Raw genomic sequence first — 24,281 nt, 5'->3', positions numbered from 1 at the left:
CAACAGTCAAGAGTCAAAGTCATGTCCTCGGGGAAACCTTCTCTCAGCTCTCAGAGTTCAGCTCAAATTCAGCCCATTATCAGAGATACCCTAAATTTAAGGTACCTGATACTTCTCCTGCTCTAGAACTATCCTTGTTGTTAATTGTCTGGGACATCTGCCTCTCGCACTTGACTGTGTTCTAGTAATTTTCGCATCGCCATAATATCAAGAGTCTGTTAGTGTTTATTAATTAAATAAAAATGTTTCACGAACTGTTTTACTGTTTATGATTACTATTTTACAATTAGAGATAAACTTGTCTCTGCAAAACTAATAGGGAGGAAGAACACTGAAGATCAAATCAAAAGGTCCTCTTCCACGCAGGCTTTGGGGGAGGGGAGGCGTGTGGTGGAGCAGAGTGAGGACCAGCGGCCCCGTCAGCCAACTGGTGTTCAAAGCCTGGCTTTGCTACTTTCTAAGTCACTTCATCCCTCAGATTGTTTTGTGCGTGTGTGTGTGTGTGTGTGTGTGTGTGTGTAAAACAGGGCTAAGTTTGGTTCCTACCCAGCCACAGGGCTCTCGTGGAGAAAATAAATGAGGGAGAAAAGCCCTTAAAATAATGATTGGGACTGAGTTAGTCTTCAAGAAATAGCAGGAAATTTTACTGAATTTCATACAATCGAAGAATTTATTTTTTTAAACCTTTGTGTGCAGTAAGAAAAACACTGTCATTTATGACTTCATAGATTAAAAGACCCATTCTTTTTTTCAGAGATGCTAAGGTATGGGGGAGTACATTTTAGAATCGATACAGTTATTATTGTGTTACAGAAAAAAGAGATTGTGGAGGATGAAGAATGGGCTGTGAGAGGTGTCTGGGGGACTGAGGTAGGAGAGTTTATCCTTTGCTGTATCAGGATGTAAACACGCACATATCCTTCCCCGTGTCTTCCACTTCAGATGCAAGATGCTAGACACTGGCTGCACGCAGGGAGAGACAAAGTCACGGTGAAAGTCATTAATGTAAACGATCATCTCAGGAGCAGACACTGGCAGAGCCTAAGGAGAGTTGGGGCAGAGGAGGGCCCCACCAATACTAAGCTTCTCCGAAATCAGAATCATGAAGTACAAACGATCCTACATAACAAATAACTTCAGTTTTAGGGGCATTTTGGAAAATACCAAGAAGAAATGACTTTCTAATACCTTCAAAGCCAAACTTTCAGATCAGTGAAGTTCTGGACGTAGGTTCAACCGGGTCCCTCCTGTTGCCGCTCTGTCACACTACAGTGTAGTAATTGTGCAGTGCGACTTGTGGGAGTACTATTCTAGGTGGAAGTTCAGGTCCTGCATAAACAGTTAAAATTTTCAATGCAAAAAAAAAAATCTTATAAGCCAAAAGTGTTTTCTTTAGTAGAGATTTTGTGACGTTAGGTTAAAAAAAAAGGAAACGAATGTCAAGGGCGGCTGGGTTAATGACACAGCGAATACAGCTGCTCACTATTCTGGAGACTAGCGTGCTGACGTGGTGGAGCATGTGTGGGAAGTTAGGGTGGTGACTGCTGCAGCCCCTAACGGGCACTTAAACCACATCCACATATTGTAATGGGGGATGACTGGCACTGCCCGCCAAACGAGAGATGCTGGACTGCAGTTGGAATGTTGGCGCTCATCAAAGTACACCAAAGCACGGAGACAGAGCAGTGATTACTTAAACCTGAAGCTACATTCCGTGAGGCGGCTTTGCTTTTTAAATTCTTTGACTACCCATTAAAAACAAAAAAAAAACCCTGAACCACGAGCTATCCACAGTTAAGACTGCTATATAATGAATGAATGAGCCTGAGCTTTCTGTTTAATGACCAGCAAATAGAGATGTTTTATAATCTCAGTGGACATCACTGTCGAGTGTCTGTCTTCAGAGATTTGTTTTCTGTTAAATGGTTGTCTCTTATTCCTCTGTACCACCGTCTCTGCACTGACACAGAGTTGACCCGACACACCCTGATATCAACGGAGAAGCCACCTGGGGGTTTGATCTGGGGTTTTCCATTCATTGAAAATATCTGGGCAGTTATGGAAATTTTCTTTGAAGATAAAGTTGAACCCAGCCTTGCATATTAAAAAAAACCAAATTGTTCAAAGCTTTCTATGTCTATTAAGCTTTAAATAAATTACCAAGCTTCTAACATATTCCTGGTAGTTTTCTACACCTTAATTCTACAGAACTGAATTCACATTTTAACCATCACACTTGAATTTTCACATTCTTAGCATATACAGTCTAGACATTTTCCCCTTCTGAACTAAATTACAAATAATCTTAGTTTTGTCTTGAGTAAGATCAGGAAGAAATAGAAAAGTGCCATTGTAATTGGTCAGATCACTAGTAACCTAAATCAGTTTGGTAAAGTGGCATTTTTGAAAAATTTCTAACTGTTCACATAAGGAACTTTGTTTCTCATATTTGATGAAGGAAAAAGTGAACGAGCATACAAAGGAGTGGCAGTCTCAGCCTTCAGATTCCAGTCTCTCTGATCAACACTCAGGTGCATGCTGCACACACTGTCCCATCCAGTCCACTTGCAGGACTGTAATTTCTAGGACACTTGAGGAGATCAGTTCAAATTTCTTGATAAACATTATCTTGTTATACATTTCTACTCACCTGATGGAGTCTTACTCTTCCCACTGGAAGCTAAAGCAACTGCAAGCAGCTAAAATTCTCTAGCTGTACACACCACCTAAATGAAACTATGGTTTCATAAGTCACAGGTATTGGATTTTTAAAACTATCATTCCTTAGAAACTAACCATACCATTTGCTTTTGCTGAGTGTAAATGATTCAGTTCAGATGTAGATGTTTGCTTTGTGAACTTCTGTGCTGGGTAAGCATGCTGACGGCCTCCCAGTGACTCAGTGGCAGGAATGTTGGCTTGAACATCTCATGCCACTTCATCGGTCCACCTGCTCCCGGGTAGTAACCACAGAACCGTGCTTGCACGGTAGAGCTTGAGTGCTCGAGAACCTTCTGTATGGAGTCTTAGGGAGAAAAGTAGCAACTACAATGACTTAATACGTACCAATAGCTATTCCCTGTGCTGTTTCACAACCTTATGACAGTGAGTTATGCACTGTAGGGAGTTATGCACAACTTCGATGCACTGTCTCCAATCTCAGAACTCCTTTGTGGGATTAGGGCAGACGTTAGATTACACAGGGCTGATGAATGGAGGAGTCAGGATTTGAACACTGGTCTGCTAGTGTTACTACAATGTACTTACTAATTGAAATCAACAGTTGCTTATTATTTGAATTGGCTGAAGTCTGGGTCTTCAAAATAGAAGTTTTTTTCACCTTCAGCCAACATAAAGTTATACCAGCCGTGAACTAGACCTAAGCCTCTGAATTTTTGTTTTCAGGATACCACAAATGTTTGATTTCAACCTTAAGCAAACACATGAACAGTCTATCCACTAACACCAGTTTAGCCAGACAAACTGGGCTGGCCTTTCCCCTGATGGCACTGGATGAAGTTGGTTGATGTGTGACAGATACCTAGTGCAGCTTTCTGTAGAGCACACTGTGCTTAGGTAAACACAGGACGGGTATGCCCTTTCACCCAAGGCCCGGCTGTCTTCACTAGGTAGAGCTGAGCCATGAAGATGTGTTACCTTCTGTAAATGACTAATAGCTCTTAAAAAGTGTTCAGTAAGCAGGTTAACAAAGTCCCATTTTTTATGAGCCTGACTTTGCCTATCATTTCATCCTAGCAGACTGCACTGTACATCCAAGGACTTTTAAAGCACCCAGACTCAGTCCAACCCCAGGACTCCCTTTAGGCCCAGAGCTACTGGTCTTAATTCTCCCTCCTAACACTTATATGTACATTGAAATTCACAAACCTGTCCTGTGTTGGTTTTATAGATGATCCTTAATGTAATCACCTATCACACCTAGGGTGGACTTTGGGGAAAAATAATTTAAGTATTACCTAGAATTTCCCCCAGGGTTATTTTTAAAGCCACGCTTAAAAAAACAAACAGGTGATCAACATCACTGTCATTTCTTAAGAAGTTTCTGTTATTGTCCACATGTAGACAAGCAGCAGTACTAGTTTTCAGCGAAAACATTTGGCAGCACCTTAGAGGTACAGGTGTAGTTGGCTATTGCTAACAACTGTGCAACATGTTTCTCTCCCCTTTCCTCTACACAAGCTTTGCTCTATGATAAGTTCTGAATTTAGGGACTGTGGAGGATTACTTAATTTTAGTGATCATGGTTGTTTGTTCCACTCACAACTGTATTTTAAAGTGCAGGCAAGAAGGCATTCTGGAGAGAGAAGACTAAACCCTACAACAGCAAAGCAAGTAGTTCAAGGTCACTCACTGACTCTAAGACAGCTGTCCATCATAGTCCTACTCTGATGCTTCCCGTGAGGCTTTAATGTCTGACCTGAGGCTGGGCACCAGTGACAGCCCCTGCGGGCTCCAGAGGCCGGTAAAGACACACTTTGCTCACAGCACTTGGGAGGAGGAAGTCTAGGACCTATCAACTTACAATTACACTTACGTGTTTTAATGTCTTATAAAGTTTTAAGTACATATTCAAAGGCTTTTTCTTTTTCTTCCCCTAAACCCACAACATATGCTATGGAGCACAAGTGCTGTTGAGTAATTCTGCAGAGAGAAGTTTCCACAATTAAATGAAGCGGAAAAGTGTGTACTCTCTCTCTATTGCCAACATTCTTGGTACATCAGGAAACACATTCGTATATAAAGGATCGAACTGTCCTGTAGCAAAGAAACACCTTTTTGTTTAACCCCAAAACAGTCCCTGAATTCATTTGGTTAGAAACCATTTCCCCCACAGTGGCCTTCTAATGTTTTATAGAAGACACTCTTTGGGAAAGGCTCGTCTGAATGCTTACCAACAGTGCATTCTGTAAACATGGTACATTTAAAAAAAGTTAATATTCTCAAATAGCACAAAAACTTGCTAACAATGAAGAAAATATCCAGGATCTAGCTTGTAAAAGTAAAAATTTTTATTTTTATTGATCTCTCAATGAATGGTTCAATATAATGCCAGTTTTTAATGGCACAAATTTGGTTCCGAACTCCATGATGCTCCAGAGAGCCACTGCTCTCTCCAGGATGTAGGTACACAGCTGGAAATAGAAAGCACGACTTTAGCAGCATGGTGACTTCTTACACTGCAAACCCAATAGGCCTGCACCTTTGATGCTCAGAACAGCACAAAAAGAGCTGGTGACCAGAGTGAGAGGTGAGGAACAAGGTGGGAACACCGAAAGGAGCAACGTGTGCACCGGAAAGAGAACCACAACAACAGAACGAATACAGCCATAAGGGTTTTAAAGGATAATTATAGAAAAGAGAACCAGATGTTTTACTCAAATGTTTCTTAGAGCCTTTCTGTAGAGATACAAATATATATATATATTTATCCAAAAATATGTTTTATACAGATAAATGTTTCTCAATTAAAGACGGGACCAAAGCTATAGTTATAACATAAAGCACTGTCTTTTTTTAAAGACTATTTATCCACCTGAATTTTCAATTTCTTTAAGGTTAGTGCATTAAATGGTTTCCAAATATAATGACCTGACATTCTTTTTATAGATATAAATCAAGTAGGCATTATTTTTAAAAAGGGTTTGCAGGTTAAACAATGTTTTTTCTAAGATGATGTGCATATCGAATTTATCAATAAGCCCCATTAAGGATCATTATTAATAAACATATCAAAAAGGGCTACATTCGATTTTTTCTTTAAATATTTAATTTTCTGATTTCCTGTTTACAAGTGTTGCAAATGCACAAGAAAGATTTTACTTCACAAGTACATTTTGATTCAACAAATATGGCAATAAATCTCCACATTGTAACCAATGGTATGTTTTCTCCCCCTTAAAAATATGGGATGTAACACTAACAACCATTACCTATAAACTAACGCACACTATTATTTTGGCGAATTTACAAATCTTTTTTTTCCCTGGTGCAAAGGCTACAAAAATTCCTAAAAATTAGAGAACACTGAAAACATATTAAAGTTTGACATCCAACCTTGTATTATTTCCATTTTACCCTGAAAGATAACTTAAAAAATATGACCTAGCTGGAAGAGGCCATCGTGGTAATGTAAAAAAATCAGTGAGAGCAAGAAATCGTATCATTGATATGTAGAATTTTTGTAAATAGTTATCTTTCCAAATCATTAGAAAAATGTTCAAAGATAAAAAGAAACAAAGTAAAATATGGTGGTGGTCCCTAAACTGTTTTAAAGGCAAGTAGCTTAGTTGAAGCTCAAATATTTTTTTCACTCATAGTAATTATCCACCCTCAACTGCCCTTTAAAAAATGCAGGAAACAGTACAATAGCAAGAACCAAGGAGCACAGACTGCATCTTAAAAACAGAAAAAGAAAACCTCTAGTGTTGAAAGATAGAGTAAAAAGCAGGTTTCTTTGGGGACATTAATCAATTAGATTGTAATTCATTATGAAGATTTCTCTTTTCTATTACGGGGAGAGTCTGCTCCATTTGAAGTTAATGTTCCATTTACACCATTTTCTGAAAAGAAAAAAGAATCAGTGTTACTCTCCTTCATGAAGAAACACAAATATCTTTATATGTAAAGTACCTTCAGAAAAGAACATTTTAAATCCAGTATTTACTTTTAAGCCTACAGGTAAAATTCATTCACTAGTGCTTAATCGTTTTTTTAGATAGTTAAAACTTTTTTTAGTTATTGTTTTTTAATCCTCACCCTAGGACGTGCTTATTGATGTTAGAGAGAGGGGAAGGAGAGAGGGAGGGAGGGAGGGAGTGAAACGTGAATGTGAGAGGGAAACATCCATCGACTGCCTCTTGCATGATCCCTGACTGGGGACCAACCCACGTCCTAGGCAGGTGCTCAGACCAGGAATCAAACCCTGTGACCTTTCGGTTTATGAAACGACACTCCAACCACGGCTGCGCCACACCGGCCAGGGTACTAGTACTAGCATTTCACCAATCAAAAACCTGATTTAAACACCGAATTACAAGCAGCAAATTAAAAGAAAAGTAACTATAATGTCATTAGATCTCAAAAAAATAAAAAGGGAAATCAGAAAAAAACCTCTCAGAAACAATTACAAGAATCTGAAAACAGTCTTTAGACTAGTGTTTTGGGGAGAAATAAAGAACCTTTCATATTAGAGCGAAGTTCTAGGGAGTATGTTTCCTTATTACAACTAAAATTTGGCATTGAGGATGCTAACTCTTATGCTTAAGAGTGTATCATGGCCCTTTTTTCAAACTCTGATGGAATAACTGATGTCACACTAACCCTCCCTCCAAAAATACCTATTAAAGTTGAATACAAAAAAGGGTCTTTAAAGGTACTTGAAAAAAAACCAAGGCAGCTATGTGTATTTTTCTCTCAAGGTATTTTCCAACTACTACATGTGCACACACCGAGTAAGACTCAGAGAAATCAGCAGAAAGCAACTCCTAAGAGATACAAATCTCTGGAGATCGGGGGGGCCTCACAATGACAGGAAGACACACACCTGAATTCAGGGCCCATCAGGAACAATAGCCCTTATAAAGAGTTCACGCCCTAGAATTGAGAACAAACTGTAAAGAGATCAGTTTTGGTGAGATAGAATGATCTAGCCATGCTCAATCCAGAACTTGTCCAAATTTATCCTGTGCTTCCACATATTTTATACAAAACTTATTAACACAAATTAAAAATTAGTGAGCATGCCAGAAAACAAGACCAAATGACTAAAACTATGAGAAAAACAGTATCAGAAATAGATCCTCAGGAGATTCAGGCCTGAAGTTGTCCAATAAGAACAATGATTAATAAAAGTAAATTAAAAGGATGGAGAATTTCACAGAATTACAATCTTTAATCCCAGAACTTATGAAATACAGTAACCGAATGTAAATTTAATAAATGAGTTTAATAGCAGATTAGGCACAAGAGAAGAGATTAGTGAACTAGATTAATTAATACTCAGATCAAAACAGGTAAAAAAGGACGAGAAATAGAGAAAGCAATGAAAAGATATTAGTCAAGAGACAGGGCACAGAAGGTTATTTAACGCATACACGGGAGTCTGAGAAGGACAGGAGAAGCAGAACGAGGCCGAGGCAGTGTTTGAAGACGTAACGGTCGAGAATTTTCCCAAGTATCAAAAAAGAAACCAAGGCAAGAGTCAGGAAGCCCGACACAACACAGAGCAGGATAAAAACAAAGGCGTACCCAGGTACACCACAGGATAACTGCCAAAAACAAAGACAGTAATGAACAGACTGCGTGAAAAAAAAAATCCAACTCTACACTGTTTATAAGAGACACAATTTATATTTAAAGGCTAAGAAAGGTTTAAACTAGAAACATATATGAAAAGATACACTATGAGAATAGTTTACCACACGACAGATGGTGTAGTTCGAGTAAATTCAGACGAACTAGAAAAGGACAAATTCCATAGGAATTTATAACAACCCTAATTTTGATGAAACTGTAACACATCCTCAAAATATTTAAAGTAAAAATACAAGCTATAAGGAGAAATGGTCAATGCCTCTTGCAGTAACTGGCTGAACAAGCAGAGCTCCTCCCACCAAATCGGTAAAGATAAGACTGAACAACACAATGAACAAATGTGACCCGACACCCAGAGAACATAATATCCAACGAATGCAGGTTACCCACCCTTCTGAGTACAAAACTAAATACATGGTGGGCCATAACTAAAGTCTCAACAAAGTCATTCTGAATACGTTTTTTAACCTAAGTAGAATTAGGCTAGAAATCAGTAAGAAAAGGAAACTAGAAAATGCTTGCACATGTGTAAATTTGACAATGCACTTGTGTCATGCATAAGCCACGGATGGGTCAAAGAAAGAAATCACAATTGGAATTAGAAAATATTTTAAACTGAATAATAATGAAAAAGACATATCAAAACTTGTGAAATCTACCTAAGTGGTGCTGAAAGGGAAAGTTTGTCCTTAACTGTTAAGTAATTTACATAAAGTGATGAAAATCAAAGACCTAAAGATCCATCTCAGGAAGGTAAGCCCCAATAACAAAGTAGCAAATGAAATCCAAAAAAGGAAAATAAGAACAAAAAGAAATGACATGAGCGAGAAAAATCCACAAAGAAAGACAGATGTTGGTTCTTGTCTGATGGAAAAAGACATAATTTACTAACAACATGAGAAAATGGAAATCACTGCTGTCCTACAGGCAGTAATAAGGTAACAAGAGGACATTATGAATAATTTTACATCAACACATTTGTAAATTCAGACAAAATAAACAAATTCCTTGAAAAACACAACTTACCAAAAGAGAGACAGTAATAGAAAATCTGAATAATCCTATTATCTATTAAAGAATGTGAATCTGCTGTTAGAAACCTTCCTATAAAGAACATTCTAGGTGATGGAAGAGGACCTGATTTGGGGCGGTGAACACGGAATACAATATATAGAAGATATATTATAGAATTGTACATCTGAAACCTATATCCGCATCAAAAGCCTAGACTTGCAGAAAGTGACAAGGTGATCCTAAAATTCATATGGAAATTCTAAGAACCCAGAATAACATGAAAAAGATAACTCACACTTCCTAATTTCAAAACTTATTAGAAAGTTATGGTAATTAAGACAGTGTGGTACTGGCATAGGAACAGACATACGATTCAATAGATTGGTCTTTTCAACAAATGGTGCAGGGACAAATACTATCAATATGTGAAACAATGACTGTAAAACGGTGCAGCCAGTCTGGAAAACAGCGTAGTAGTTCCTCCCAAATGTTAAACAGACATTTACCATATGGCCCATCAATTCTACTCCTAGGTATGTACCCGAGAGAGTGAAAAACAGGCCATCAAACAAACACCTGCGCATGAATGTTTACTGCATTATTCGTACATAACAGCCAAAAAGTGAGAACTCAAATATTCATCAACTACTATATAAACAAAATACCATATCCATGCTATATCTATACAATGGAATATTACTGGGTTGGCCAAAAAGTCTGTTTAGTTTTTTCTGTAAAAAAAAAAAAAGACACATTTTTTTTCATTTTCACCAATAACTTTTTGATTTGGATATTTTGAGTATGTCAGCTGTCTCCCACTATTGGCTTCTAGTGGGTAAAGGTCAGGGGTACTGTTAAACATCTTCCAATGTGTAAGACAGTCCCACGGTAAATAATTATTTGGCCAAAATGTCAACAGTACCAAGAAAATTTGCAAACCACTTTTGCATGTTCTATTAATCACAGCACCTTCTCCATATACTGCACAAATGTTTTTTTTGCATTTTAGTTGCATTTTTACCTTTCTTGAAATAATAAAGCACAATATGCTGAAAATGTTGTGCATTTTCTTATCTTTAATATTAAAACGACTGCACAATAATTTACCAATTTTGGTAAGTTTTTTTAAAATGCATGCTGATATGACAGCTGTCACAATACAATCTAACAAAATCGTTTCCAATGAAGTCCAAGATGTACTAGAGGCCTCATATGGAAACAACTAAACAAACTTTTTTGGCCAACCCATTATTTGGCCAAAATAAGGAATGAATTATCAGTACATGCTAAAATGTGAATGAACCTTAAAACATACTAACTGAAAGAAACCAGTTAGTTGTAAAAGATCATATATTGCATGATTCCATTTATATAAAATGTCTAGAAAAGAATCAAGCAATCAAGTGTTCTTAAAAAACAAAAGCAAAAAAAACGATTCCACTTTGAACTCAAGGGCAGATGGGCAAGAGATATAAAGAGTTTTCTTTTTAAAACACAAGTAAGATGCTTGCAAGCACAAACTATCACTCTCTGGGTCAGCTATTCATTAAAACTGCCCCCATATACAAGGTCTGTCTGGAAAAAACCCAGCCGTTGTTAATATAATGAGAATGGACTAGAATATGCATGCCTGAACGATGACTTCATTGTATGGGGGGAGCAGACGCCACTGAGTGAGCTTGTGTACATGTGACCATCATATTCAAAATAACTGAGCGAGTAGAACAACAAATCTACATCAAATTTGCAGTATGTTTGAACATTCCTCCATGGAAACTATTCAGATGATTCAGAAGGCCGCAGCTATGGGCAACTGGTGATTGGCAGCGTCATCGTGACAATGTGCCTGCTCAGGTATCATGTCTCAGTGCAGAGGTTTTTAGGGAAACATCAAATCACTAAGTGACTCGGCCATGCTACACCCCAGATTTGGTGCCCTGCAACTTCTGGGTTTTCCCCACAACTAAAATCACCTTTGAAAGGGAAGAGATTTCAGACCATCGATGAGATTCAGGAAAATATGATGGAGCAGCTGATGGTGACTGGGAGAACTGTGTGAGGTCCCAAGGTGCCTACTTTGAAGGGGACTGAGGCGCCACTGTCCTATGTACAATCTTTCTTGTGTCTTCTTCAGTGAATGTCTCTATTTTTCATAGTACATAGCTGGATACCTTCTGGACAGATTTCATACTCTGGTCTCTAGTGGCTCAAAGTAATCAAGCAGGGAAAGCTTAGGAGAGACACTGAGTGGACAGCTCGTGAGAGAAATAACTGACACTCAGGGAATCACCAAACTGTACAAGAGGACGAGATTACCTTGCCTCTACTTTTGCTTAAAATTAGACTAAAACTTTCTTTATGGGACTTTAAATCTTAGTAAGATTATAAATAAGACCCAAAACATTTTTTAAAGATGTTTTCTACTCCAGATTTTTCATTGCTTACTGAACACAAACCTGTTCCTTTTCTAGAAGATCTGCCTTTTGTCACTGTTGGTTTCTTCTTTGCAGTTGGTGCCTGAACAGTAGAATGTTCCCTCCACCTCCGAAGCTGAAAATTAATGAACTTCCACATCATGAATGCTTGGGTAATGCAAATGGATGCCAGGACAGCAATTCTGAGAATATATATATATTAAAAAAAAAAAACCAAATGAAATATCAGGGTGCATCAAAACAGTGCTATTGAATAGTCTATCTTGTTTTGATAGTATTTAGTGCTAAATTCCCAAGATTATGTTAACAAATAATTATCTCATTAATAATTAATCCCAGAAGTTAATAAATGCTTAGATATTTAAATTCAGATGTATAAAACAGATATAAAATCAAGTCAAATGAGCATTTTCCCCAACCTCCCTATTTTTTAGGCAATTCATATAATAAACTACACACTATACAGCTATACAAAGGGCAAGAGAACGTTAAACTGACGTACCTTACAGCCAACACATTGAAGTTTCCAGTACTGAAATCCAGCTTCTGGTTCTCTGCTCTTGCAAGGCCAAAGCCAACAGTGAGTACCGAGAGAATTAAAGTCAGAAGTCTTCCCAAAACAAACAGAACTGCCCACAGAGAAAATCTGGAAGAAAAATGTCATAAGTCAAATTCATAAAATTGCAACAGTAAGAAAACATTCTACTAGGAATCAGATTCTATTAAGTAAATGTATACTAAAACAGCATTTCTTATTCTTCTGCAAAAAGGATTCTGTAAGTAAAATGTGTGGAAGATGCTATGTTTTAGCACTCTCACAGATAACACGTCAGCTTATTTAAGGTTCTAGAAGTCCAGTAATGTTTAATTTTTTGTTTAGCTTATCATTTTTTAAATTTAACTACTATTAATGATCCTCAGAATTACTGGTATATATAATAATTTTGAAAACTGCTGGATGAAACACAATAAATACTGTGCTGGAAAAAGGACGCCAATTATCATTTAAGAGTCTTAGTTCTACTTTTTATTTTTTTAAATTTATTTATCTTTAGAGGGGAAGGGAAGGAGAGAGGGAGAGAAACATCAATGTATGGTTGCCTTTCATGCGTCCCCTGCAGGGAACTAGCCTGCAACCCTGGTATGTGCCCTGACTGGGAACTGAACAGCGATTGTCTGGTTCGCAGGCCCGCACTCAATCCACTGAGCTACATACACCGGCCAGGGCTTAGCTCTACTTTTAAAGATTTTACAGTTGTACTGCTTCAATTCTGTTTTCAGATCAATTTTCCCACCAAAATATTTTAGTATCTTTAAGGTTATATAATCTATTGTTTCACTTTCTCCTCAAAGTTCACTTCCCTATTATTCCTTGTCCAAAAGAAAAACATGCATTAAGATAGGAAAAGTTAGAAAAGTAAACCCCAAAAACCTTCAGAATTGTAAGTTCCAACGTAATCTCTCTCTAGCCTAAGGTAGGTTCCATTTTAAGGAATAAAATACCAACCTGAATTGCTATTAGCTTCATATTATTTAAAGCTGCTACATGCCCTGGTTGGTGTGGCTCAGTGGACTGAGCACTGGCCTGCAAAAAAGGTTGCCAGTTCCATTCCCAGTCAGGGCACATGCTCGGGTTGTGGGCCAGGTCCCCACACCCCAGTTGGGGGCTTGCAAGAGGCAACCAATCAATGTATCTCCCACACACTGATGTTTCTCTCCCTCTTTTTCTCCTCCCTTCCTCTCTAAAAAGTAAATAAATACCATGTTTAAAGTTGCTAGTAACAACTTACAAAGTTCAACATAATTGCCCATAGCACCCCCTCAACAACACCCGCACTGGCTTTAATTACAGGAAGAGGACGGCTAACCAACTTACCCTTTCTGGTACTTTTCATCGGTGAAATAAAACAGGCGAGAAATGTGGAAAAGAAATTCAACAAAATAATGCGGCACCAAAAGAACAAGTCCTAGATGATTCAAGCTGTTAAAGGAACAAATTTAAAATGTAAAAGTTACTTATTAGTTAAGACAGCTTATCATACTATCTTCCCAGTTCATCTAGTCACCCATGAAAAATCCCAACTTACTTCAAAAGATAAGCTCCAGCAATGTGAAAGAGGTACAGACCGATGTAGACAAGCTGCCGAGGAATATCCTCCTGTAAACAGAAAATTGCATTACAGGTGAAACATGCTGAAACACTTGTTCTTTAGGAACAGTGTGCCAGGGTGAAAAGCATACTATATAGAAGACCTGAAGGCTAATCTGCCGCTGTACTCTACCCGAGCTGCTCATCCCAACTATAGTATGGCTTCAATTGGTCATTTAACCTCGTTTGGCTGCAGCTACCTTGCCTGTAACACGGGAATAATACTTGGGTTTGCTTCAGTTAGATGAACTCAAAATCCCTTTCAGTGCTAAGATCTATGGTTCCTTTTATAATAAACATTTATTAAATGACACTATGATAATGCCCTTCTAACATCAAAATTGCTTTGCTTAGCAGTCAAGGTGCTTTTGTTTACCTAAAACAGTATTTACATTTTTTAGCTTATGCTTTTATTTATAGATTTATTGATTTTAGAGAGGGGGGAGAAAGGGAGGGCGGCGTAGGGAGAGACAGACATACAGACATCAATTTATTGTTCTACTTACTTATGCATTCATTGGTTGATTCTTGTATGTGCTCTAATGGGGGATCGAACCCACAATGCTGGCTTATCAGGATGATGCTCTAACCAACTGAGCTACCTGGCTAAGACTTAGCTCATGCCTTTAATCCCTTTCATTATCAGTTAAAGTTATTAAAATTAAAGGTTAAAATTTTATCTTCTCATTTAGGATACCACCTAATTATATATTCATTCTCTTCTTAATAACCCTTTAAGTCAAGTACTCACATTTTAGTTTTGCTTCTTTTATTCTTCCATAGTCCCTAGTAATCTGGTTATCCTAGAAGCAATGTGTTTTTTAAATGGATCATGAAATCAATTTAGGAGGTCACACTACCCTCTTTTAAAATGTGAAATAGAATAGAAAATGCTACAGTGTACAGCTAGCCCACTGTACTGTTCCAGGAAAATTTTACTCCAGATTTTACACACAAACACTCATATACACATAGGACTATGATGTGAAATCTAGTTTTCATCTTGGGTTGCAGTCAAGAATATTAGCAAAATATAGTGTTGAACCCAACAAACACTGGTTGATTTATGAAATGCTTGTACTTCGCATGTCTGCACTCTCCAATTTTGGCAGTTTTCCACATACAGGTATCCCCTGGCTTTTCCAAAGGTCATTCTGTACCACTTTGCTTTTACAAGACTACATTAGTATCTGTTTTTATAACTGAAAGAAATCCAGAGAGGATGGTTCAAGAAGAGGCAACAAGTGAGAAGCACATTCGGCATGTTTGGCAGTGAGGCGTTAGAGAAGAGCGGGGAGCCCACCAGGTCCTTCCCCAGGAACTACATCCCAGATCTCAGCACTGGACCACCAGGGCTTTGAACTGTGTCTGTGAGCATCTGTGCTTTATCTCAGTTATGGTGTGCATCCATCAGTAAGGCAAACTGCTTCTTTGCTTTAAAGGCATTTCTTCTTATGAAAGGTTTCATAGGAATAATCTACTTTTGTACAGTGGGGGGAACCTGTATGTATGTAGCTTTCTGTCATTTCAGCAGAGAGTTACTTCACTGAGTCTTGTGAGAAAAAGTAGGTATTTTTTTAAAAAATTTTATTTATTTATCTTTAGAGGGGAAGGGAAGGAGAGAGGGAGAGAAACATCAATGTATGGTTGCCTTTCGTGCATCCCCTGCTGGGAAATGGCCTGCAGGGAACCTGCCTGCAACCCCGGCATGTGCCCTGACTGGGAATCGAACCGCGATTGTCTGGTTCACAGGCCCGCGCTCAATCCAAAAAGTAGGTATTTTATAAGTGTAGTCTGGAAACGGAAAACACTCCTCTAGTAAGAGGGGTACAAAGATCAAGTGTTAGAAAACATAAGACAGTTGAATAGTCCTACAGACGGAACTGTTTGGAGACTCTCAGGGAAAACTCCCGAGACGTAACACCAAGTGTACAGTGGTTCTCCAACTGGAGAGAGAAGTGTCTCTCTGAACATTCTATCTTAAGATCCTCTCCACATAACTGTCAAATTTCTGACGAAATACTTCTCCTTACGAAAGAAGAAAGGGAAACATCTCTTTTCTCATAATCATTTCAGAACAGCTAGTTGTAGTGTAATAAAAGTAACTTAATATGGTATATACATGCTTGATGCATGATACACTATGTAAGATTTTGTTATGTAAATAAACTTTTCATAGCAGGAGCCAGAAATGAGGTTTTGCTTGTTTGTTTAAAGATTAAGAACTTTTTTACACTCAAATGAAAAAAAAATATAATGAAAATGAGTCATTAGAAAAGCTTTGCCAACTGCTTATATGTTCTTTTTATTTTTTCAATCCTTACACAAGAACTTTTCTTCGCTGCTTTTAGAGGAGTGGGGGGTGGGGCAGGACAAACACTGAAGTGCGAGAGAAACACTATTGGCTGCCTCCCACCAGGGCTCAGACTGGGGAGCAAACCTGCAACTCTTTGGCCACAGGACGCTGCTCCAACCAACTGAGCCACACTGGCCAGGGCCGCTGATATATTCTTAATGCTAATGTTCAAGTAGTTCACAGAAGAATGAAATCATGGAAAAATGACATCAAATTCTGATATTTTCACTTTCCAAGGAAAATCTAATATGGAACACTAAATCAAACCAGATTCTAAAATTATAAATAATTTCAAGTGACATTTTTGGTTGTTATTCCAACTTTTTATTTAATAGGTCAACCACATACTTCAGTGAACTTCTGTATGTTTCTTATAGAAAGCTTTTCTTGAGCACACTGTACTAAAAAACTTTACTTTAAACTGAGCACCACATACATGCCCAAATGTTAAGGCACAGATTCCCCCTCAAACCACAGAGGAAGCCATCTCATATTTAAGAATTTTAAAGCTCTCCCATGACAGTAATCTACAAAATCTCAGTCAGCATCATTTCTAAATGCTTACAGAGGTCCAGTGGGGGGGTAAGAAAACAATGTACTTTGAAAAATGGAGTTAGAGGATTCCAAAGTGATAAATGCTCTAGTGATAAATGACATAGTGACAAGGTTGCATAAGGAAAGTATGAATATAATTTTCATAAAGTATGAATGGGGAAAATGGTATTATTTCTAATTTATTATCCTTTATATGATATAGTTTTTGTATGTATAATTAAATGAACTGAATAGCAGAAATAAAACATTTGGATGCCTCATCCACACTTCCCCAAAACTTCATATATTCGATTTGGCTAAGAAATTACATTTTGGGGACTTCCGCCAAGATGGAGAAGTAGGTGGAGGGTCCACCTCGCCTCTGTGCACAACCAAATCTAAGAACAGCTATTTTTAACAGCAGTCACAACCAAGCCACACGGAAAATCGACAATACGGAGTCCAAAGGACAACTAGATACTCGGCTGGACCGGTACGAGGAGCCAGGCCAGCAGCAGAGCAGGTTAGCAAGAAAAAATTCCCGGGGCGGTGCGCGGTTCGCGCAGGGAACCGAGGGCGCGATTGCGAGCGAGCTGGCTGCCGGAGCGCACAAAGAAGGGGGCGTTGGGTCGCTCAGTCGCGCGCATTTACGTGCGGAGAAGCCAGTGAGAAGGGAAGCCGGCGCAATACCGATCGGATAAACCCCATGCGTGCAGAGTGACTGGAAACGCTGGGCTAGCGGAGAGGAACGCCATTGCTCCCTCTCTGACCCCGCCCCCCACACACAGCGTCACAAACCAGCGACCTGGGTCGCCCCGTCCTGGTAAACAACTAAGGCTTCGCTCCGCTCACTTAACAGCGCGAACAGACCAAAAATGGCTCTAGGACAACTTAGAGCCCCAGAACCGATAGATCTAAGCGATGAAGAAATAGCCAGTCTTTCAGATGCACAGTTCAAAACACTGGTTATAAAGATCCTTACAGAACTGGTTGACTTTAGCCACAAATTAGAGAAACATATGGAAGCTAAATTAATTGAAATGAATGGGGATACAAAAGATTCCAATAGTAATGGAAAGAAAATTGGGACTCAAATCAAGGGAGAGAACCAGAAGGAAGAAAAAAATGGTCAAACAGAAAGGAATGAAGAAATAAGAATTCAGAAAAATGAGGAGAAGATTAGGAACCTCCAGGACATCTTTAAACGTTCCAACATCCGAATTATAGGGGTACCAGAAGGGGGGAAAGGCACAACCACCAGTTGAAAAATTATTTGAACAAATAATAAAGGAGAATTTCCCCAAGATGGCAAAGGAAATAGACTTCCGAGAAATCCAGGAAGCTCAGAGAGTCCCAAAGAAGTTGGACTCAAGAAGGAACACACCAAGGCACATCATAATTACATTAGCCAAGATTAAAATGAAGGAGAGAATCTTAGAAGCAGCAAGAGCTAAGGGGACAGTCACCTACAAAGGAGTTCCCATCAGACTGTCAGCTGATTTCTCAAAAGAGACCTTACAGGCAAGAAGGGGCTGGAAAGAGGTATTCCAAGTTATGAAATCCAAAGACCTACATCCAAGATTGCTCTATCCAGCAAAACTTTCATTTAGAATGGAAGGACAGATAAAGTGCTTCTCAGATAAGACCAAATTCAAGGAGTTCATCATCACCAAACCCTTATTATATGAAATGTTAAAGGGACTTACCTAAGAAAAAGAAGATAAAAAAGACGAACAGTGAAAGGACAGCAAACTCACAGTTATTAAGAACCACACCTAAAACAAAAGCAAACTAAGAGGATAGCTAGATCAGGAGCAGAACCAGAGAAATGAAGATCTCAGGGAGGGTTAGCAATAGGGGAGTGGGAGGAGGGGGAAGGGGGGAGAAGGTACAGAAAATAAGTAGCATAGATAGTAGATAGAAAATACATAGGGGGGAGGGTAAGAATAGTAGGGGAAATACAGAATCTAAAGAAATTGAGACACATGTTCATGAACTAAAGGGGGAAATGGTGGGGGAGGGGTATGCAGGGTGGAGGGGAAGTGGCTAAAGAAATTACATTTTGAATCTTCTCATGGGCAAAATGGGGGATTGTTTATATTGAAGCATACATACTATATGTAATTAAAATATTCTTAAGAACAACTGAGTTATTCGTGACTAACACACCTGTGGAACTGGTACCAACAGTGTCCCCTTCTTTCTTCACTTCTCTGCAGGACTGGTTCAAAACAATCACTATACTAGTTTCTCTCAGTAAAGAGTTCTTCCGAAAATAATTTTCAAAGTAAATTTTAAGAAACTGTTTAACACATATGCAGCTGTTACTTTCAAGCTATGTTAATTACTTGAAACAGTTACTTTTGACTGTAATATGTAGGTGTTAAAAATAGTTTCAGTTAAGTTCTAAGTTATGCAAATTATCCCACAAAAATTAGATTGCATTTTTGGAGAAATGCCATCTGGCAGGAACTGATAAGAAAAGAGCTTGGAGAACTAAATGAACAATTACTCTGAAAGATTCCTCTCTACTTACATGGTCAGTGAACAAAATATAGACATATGAATTAATAGCGAAACCCAAAGGTGTATTTTGGTCCATGGGTATAAAAGTAGATGAGAAAGCTTTAAATATCTGAGCCATGGTACTAAGACATCAAGACACTGATATTTTCAGCAGTGCTGTCCCAAGAATTTTTTGCAGTGATGGGAACATTTTCTTCTCTGTTATCCACAATGGTAGTATAGCCACATGCTGCTAATGAAACTTGAGACAGGCCCAGTGTGACCTAGAAAGTCCGTTTTGTTTTTGTTCAATTTTAATTTATTTAAATGTGATTAGTGGCTACTGTTTTAGACAGTGCAGCGCTAGGACATCTACGGTTCCCACTGGGTGCTTAGTGGAGTATGGAAGGGCTACTGGACATTTTGAGTCTAAGAATTTTACCTTCAGACAGTTCTACATCAGCCCTGGATGGGGGGCTTAGTTACCCGGAGCATCGTCCCATAAACCAAAAGGTTGCAGATTCGATTTCTGGTCAGGGCACATACCTCAATTGTGGGTTTGATCCCCAGTTGGGGTGGGTATGGGTGGCAACCAATAAATGTTTCTCTCTCTTCCCACCCCTCTCTCTAAAATCAATAAACATATCTTTGGGCAATAACTAAAAAAAAAAAAAAGACAGTTCTAGATCAAAGGTTTTGTGTCATTATCCTAATTCTTACAATCAACTTAAAAGTAGAAAAAAACATTCTACTTTATAAAAGACATCAACATAAAAAGAACTTTCAAGCCATAGTACATGAACTTTAATCTGGTGCTGTTTTTCCATCGCAGCAGACAACATCAATAATGAAAAGACATATATGATACAAAACAGTAATAAGTCAAGAAACTACACTCATTAATTAACTATTTGCAGCACATACAGAAGTGATTGTGGCACTTGAGAAGGCAGAGAGAAACTGGTCATTGGAAGGGTGGTTAACACTTCTACTTGGGAAAACTTAAAATAAGGTAATTACAAATGTTTTAAATGTGGAAAAATATACACAAACAGAGTTAAATGAATCCCCATGCACCCACAACCCAGCTTCGAGAGGCATTAACTCATGAGCAAACTTGCTTTATCCACATTCCCACTTATGTATAATTTCAAAGAGTGGAATTTTAAAATAACCTTTCCCCCTTAAATAAAAGTACATCACTAATTTATCACAGGGAAAAGGTATTCCAGGAGAAAAAACTGATGTGTTAGCATTATAAAATTAGAGAATATTAATGTGAATAAAACAGAGGAGAGAGCAGAGGAAAAGGGGCCAGAGGAGGCGGCACAGATGAGACCCTCGAGCACAGGCCGGCAACTCTAGTTTAGTTTAAAGCAACAGGGAGCTAGCACAGATTTTACAGGAGAAAGAGTTAAATAAAGTTGCGCTGTGAGATCACGGAAGTCTGACTTCAGAAGTACTGAGGGTAAAGCTAGAAGAAAGAACACTGCAGTGCTCCAGGAGTTTCTTTGTCCAAATAAGACAAACACCTTTCCCACATGCTAAAAAGGGCACTCTCCACCCAGTTCAGGAAAAGCTTCACCGGTGAATATTTAACTATGGTTTACTTTTTTCAATACAAAGTTTTTCTTTGGGAATTACACACAGAACCATTAGCTGTAGCAAATCTGATTAATACTTATACCAAGAATATGAAATTAACATTACATTTCAAAACTTAATTTATTTTAAATTACTACTAATATAACAACTTATTTTATTTTTTAAATTAATTGTATTGATTATGCCAATATAGTTGTTCTATTTCCCCCCTTCATTCCCCTCTACCCTGCACCCCCTCCCCCACCATTCCCCCCTTTAGTTTCTGACCACGTGTCTCAAGTTCTTTAGATTCTTTATTTCCCCTACTATTCTTACCCTCCCGCCTATCTATTATTTTCTGTATGCTACCGTCTATGCTACTTATTTTCTGTACCTTCTCCCCCCTTCTCCTCCTCCCATTCCCCTGTTGTTAACCCTCCATGTGATCTTCATTTCTCTGGTTCTGCTCCTGATCTAACTGTCCTCTTAGTTTGCTTTTGTTTTAGGTGTGGTTGTTAATAACTACACCTAAAGTGAGTTTGCTGTCCATTCACTGTTCATATTTTTTATCTTCTTTTTCTTAGGTAAGTCCCTTTAACATTTCATATAATAAGGGCTTGGTGAGAATGAACTCCTTGAATTTGATCTTATCTGAGAAGCACTTTATCTGTCCTTCCATTCTAAATGAAAACTTTGCTGGATAGAGCAATCTTGGATGTAGGTCTTTGGATTTCACGACTGGGAATACTTCTTTTCAACCCCTTCTTGCCTGTAAGGTCTCTTTTGAGAAATCCGCTGAGTTTGATGGGAACGCCTTTGTAAGTGACTGTCCCCTTATCTCTTGCTGCTTCTAGGATTCTCTCCTTTATTTTAACCTTGGCTAATGTAATTATGATGTGCCTTGGTATGTCCCTTCTTGGGTCCAACTTCTTTGGGACTCTCTGAGCTTCCTGGATTTCCTGGAAGTCTGTTTCCTTTGCCAGATTGGGGAAGTTCTCCTTTATTATTTGTTCAAATAAATGTTCCACTCGTGGCTGTTCCTCTTCCCCTTCTGGTACCCCTATAATTCAGATGTTGGAACGTTTAAAGATGTCCTGGAGGTTCCTAAGCCTCTCCTCATTTTTTTTTGAATTCTTGTTTCTTCATACTTTTCTGTTTGGTCATTTTTTTCCTCCTTCTGGTCCACTCCTTTGATTTGAGTCCCAGTTTCCTTTCCATCACTATTGGTTTCCTGTGCATTTCCCTTCAATTAGTTTAGCCTTCATTTGTTTGTCTAATTTGTGACTATAATCAACCAGTTCTGTGAGGATCCTGATCACCAGTGTTTTGAACTGTGCATCTGAGAGTTTGGCTATTTCTTGGTCGCTTAGAATTATGGGCTCTGGGGTCCTGAGTTCTTCTTGAGCCATGTTTTGATCTGTTTGTGCCTGTTAGGTATGAGGAGCAGAGCCTTAGGTGTTCACCAGGGCAGGGCCACCCAGGTCGCTAGTTTGTGATGCTGTATGTGGGAGCAGGGTCAGAGAGGGACAATGGCGGTCCCCTCTGTTGCTTCCCGCCACTGGGGCCTGCACAGTCTGTCTCACCGCTCACTCCTTCACTGGTTTATCTGTGCTCGAATGTGTGACTGTGGTCAGCCTGCCGCCTTGTGCCCTCACTGGGTCTGCCCATGGCAATCCTACACCTGGGATCTGCCAACCGCCACCTGGCACCTGGGTCGGTCCCGTGGATCTTTCCTGCGAGACCCTGCTCCGCCAGCCGCTGGCTCTGCCCCTCTTACCGGTCTGGCTGAAGGATCCGTTGTTGTCAGACTTTGGGATAGTTCAATTTTCTGTGTTTCGGCTGCATTTTTTGTTACTAAAAATTTTGTTGTCTTTAAACTTGGTTGTGCAAGAAGGGACAGTGTTTCCACCTACACCTCCATCTTGGTGGAAGTCTCCTAAGGTTAATGTTGCCTCCCTGTTGGGAAATCGAACCCCGGTCTCCCGCGTGACAGGCAGGGATAGTCACCACTATACTAACAAGGACGGCCCATAACTTTAAAATGAACATCTGACATGTCAAATGTAAAAGACTCCCCCAAGTTAAAATAGTGACTAAAGGTTTTTCCACCCAACAAATACCTAAGGATACCTAGTCTTTGTGGAAAGATGGAAGCAGGGAGAAGAGGAGGGCAAGGGCTCAGGTTAGTGGGAGGTTTGAGAGAGAAAAGGAAAAAATGACAAGATAAATTTAAAATGACAAAATCCCAGCTTACTTTTTTAGTTTTCTGGAAGTAGAGCTCAGGAAAAGCATGAAACCAGTAAGCCAACTGTAATATGTAGAAAAACTTCACCTGAAATCTGTATAACACAAGAAAGTAAAAAATACATTTCAAAGCCTGATTATTTTTTAAAAATAAAGTTAAAAACAAACACTGAACATGAGGGTATACTAAGCAGTTACCTTTGTGTTATCATTTTGGGTGCCCTTATACTGTTTCCCTTTCAACACCTCTCCCTCGGCCACCTCCCCTGTCTCCCTGGGAGAGTTCCACCGTTAGTCAGTCTGTCTGGATTAAACAGCAGAAGCAAAGACAGCATCTGAAGAAACCTGTTAACATGCAAGCTAGCTGGGAAGAACCAGAGGCCCTTGTCTATCAGTTAACTAATAATGACTTTTGTGTCATGTTAGCTTCCGAACACACAAGGGACACGACTGAGGGAATCTAAACGCAGATCCGTAAGGTCTCATCAAAAGGGAAGTGGAAAGGCACAAGACTGACACAAAAGCAAAGGCGCATGGATTAAAAGTCACCTGAAACTAGGATAATCCCAATTTCTAATACTCCGACTTTTTCCTTAGTGAGATATGATAACTCTACCTGGTTAGAACACTGAGAGTTCAAATAAATGGAGGCAAACCAGGATTAAAGAGAGGAATAAGGCAGTGAAGGATTCCCTGGCAGACATATCCTAATCACTCCGGAATCGCTAGTCTCCCCCGTACACTGTACCCCTCCAGTCCTTCTGCCTTCTCTTTATTCTCCCTTCTCCTTCTCCTTTGGAAGTTTAAAACAGAAAATATGAAGCCAATTTAAAATACTTTCCAGGAGAGTTAGGGGGAAATACAATCCCACATAAATATGATGTTTGTAACCCATCTTGTAAAACTGCTGGACTTGAAGATATGAACATACACGTGGTCATAGTATTCCCTTTACGTCTTTCCTCTGATGCTCACATCATAGTGCATTTACTGAATCATGTGTGGTGATAAGCACCTCCAGCCTGGCACAACGAAGGACATAAAATAAAGAGTTTCTACTGCAGTCAAGGCAGTGTCGGTGGACATGGGCACAAAATTAAGACATAAATGACACAATTATGGACCA

At 39.0% G+C, this 24,281-nt stretch overlaps 1 protein-coding gene across 1 annotated transcript in view; it reads right to left on the bottom strand.

Annotated features, from left to right (window-relative positions):
* Positions 1 to 5,008: 5,008 nt before the first annotated feature.
* TRAM1 (translocation associated membrane protein 1) overlaps positions 5,009 to 24,281 on the bottom strand; it is a 31,694-nt gene continuing 12,421 nt past the window's right edge. The window contains exons 6-11 of the mRNA XM_037148921.2: positions 23,166 to 23,250; positions 13,871 to 13,941; positions 13,660 to 13,764; positions 12,286 to 12,429; positions 11,805 to 11,965; positions 5,009 to 6,581 (exon numbers count right to left, since the gene is read on the bottom strand). Coding sequence (XP_037004816.1) covers positions 6,508 to 6,581; positions 11,805 to 11,965; positions 12,286 to 12,429; positions 13,660 to 13,764; positions 13,871 to 13,941; positions 23,166 to 23,250 — 640 coding nt within the window. The 3' untranslated portion in view covers positions 5,009 to 6,507. The remainder of the gene's footprint in view (positions 6,582 to 11,804; positions 11,966 to 12,285; positions 12,430 to 13,659; positions 13,765 to 13,870; positions 13,942 to 23,165; positions 23,251 to 24,281) is intronic.

This window comes from Artibeus jamaicensis, unplaced genomic scaffold (genome assembly GCF_021234435.1).
Source record: "Artibeus jamaicensis isolate MK-2021 breed Jamaican fruit bat unplaced genomic scaffold, CSHL_Jam_final scaffold_916, whole genome shotgun sequence".
Taxonomy (NCBI): Eukaryota; Metazoa; Chordata; class Mammalia; order Chiroptera; family Phyllostomidae; genus Artibeus; species Artibeus jamaicensis.
Note: the sequence above shows the minus strand (reverse complement) of the source record. Positions and strands in the feature narration are given on the sequence as shown.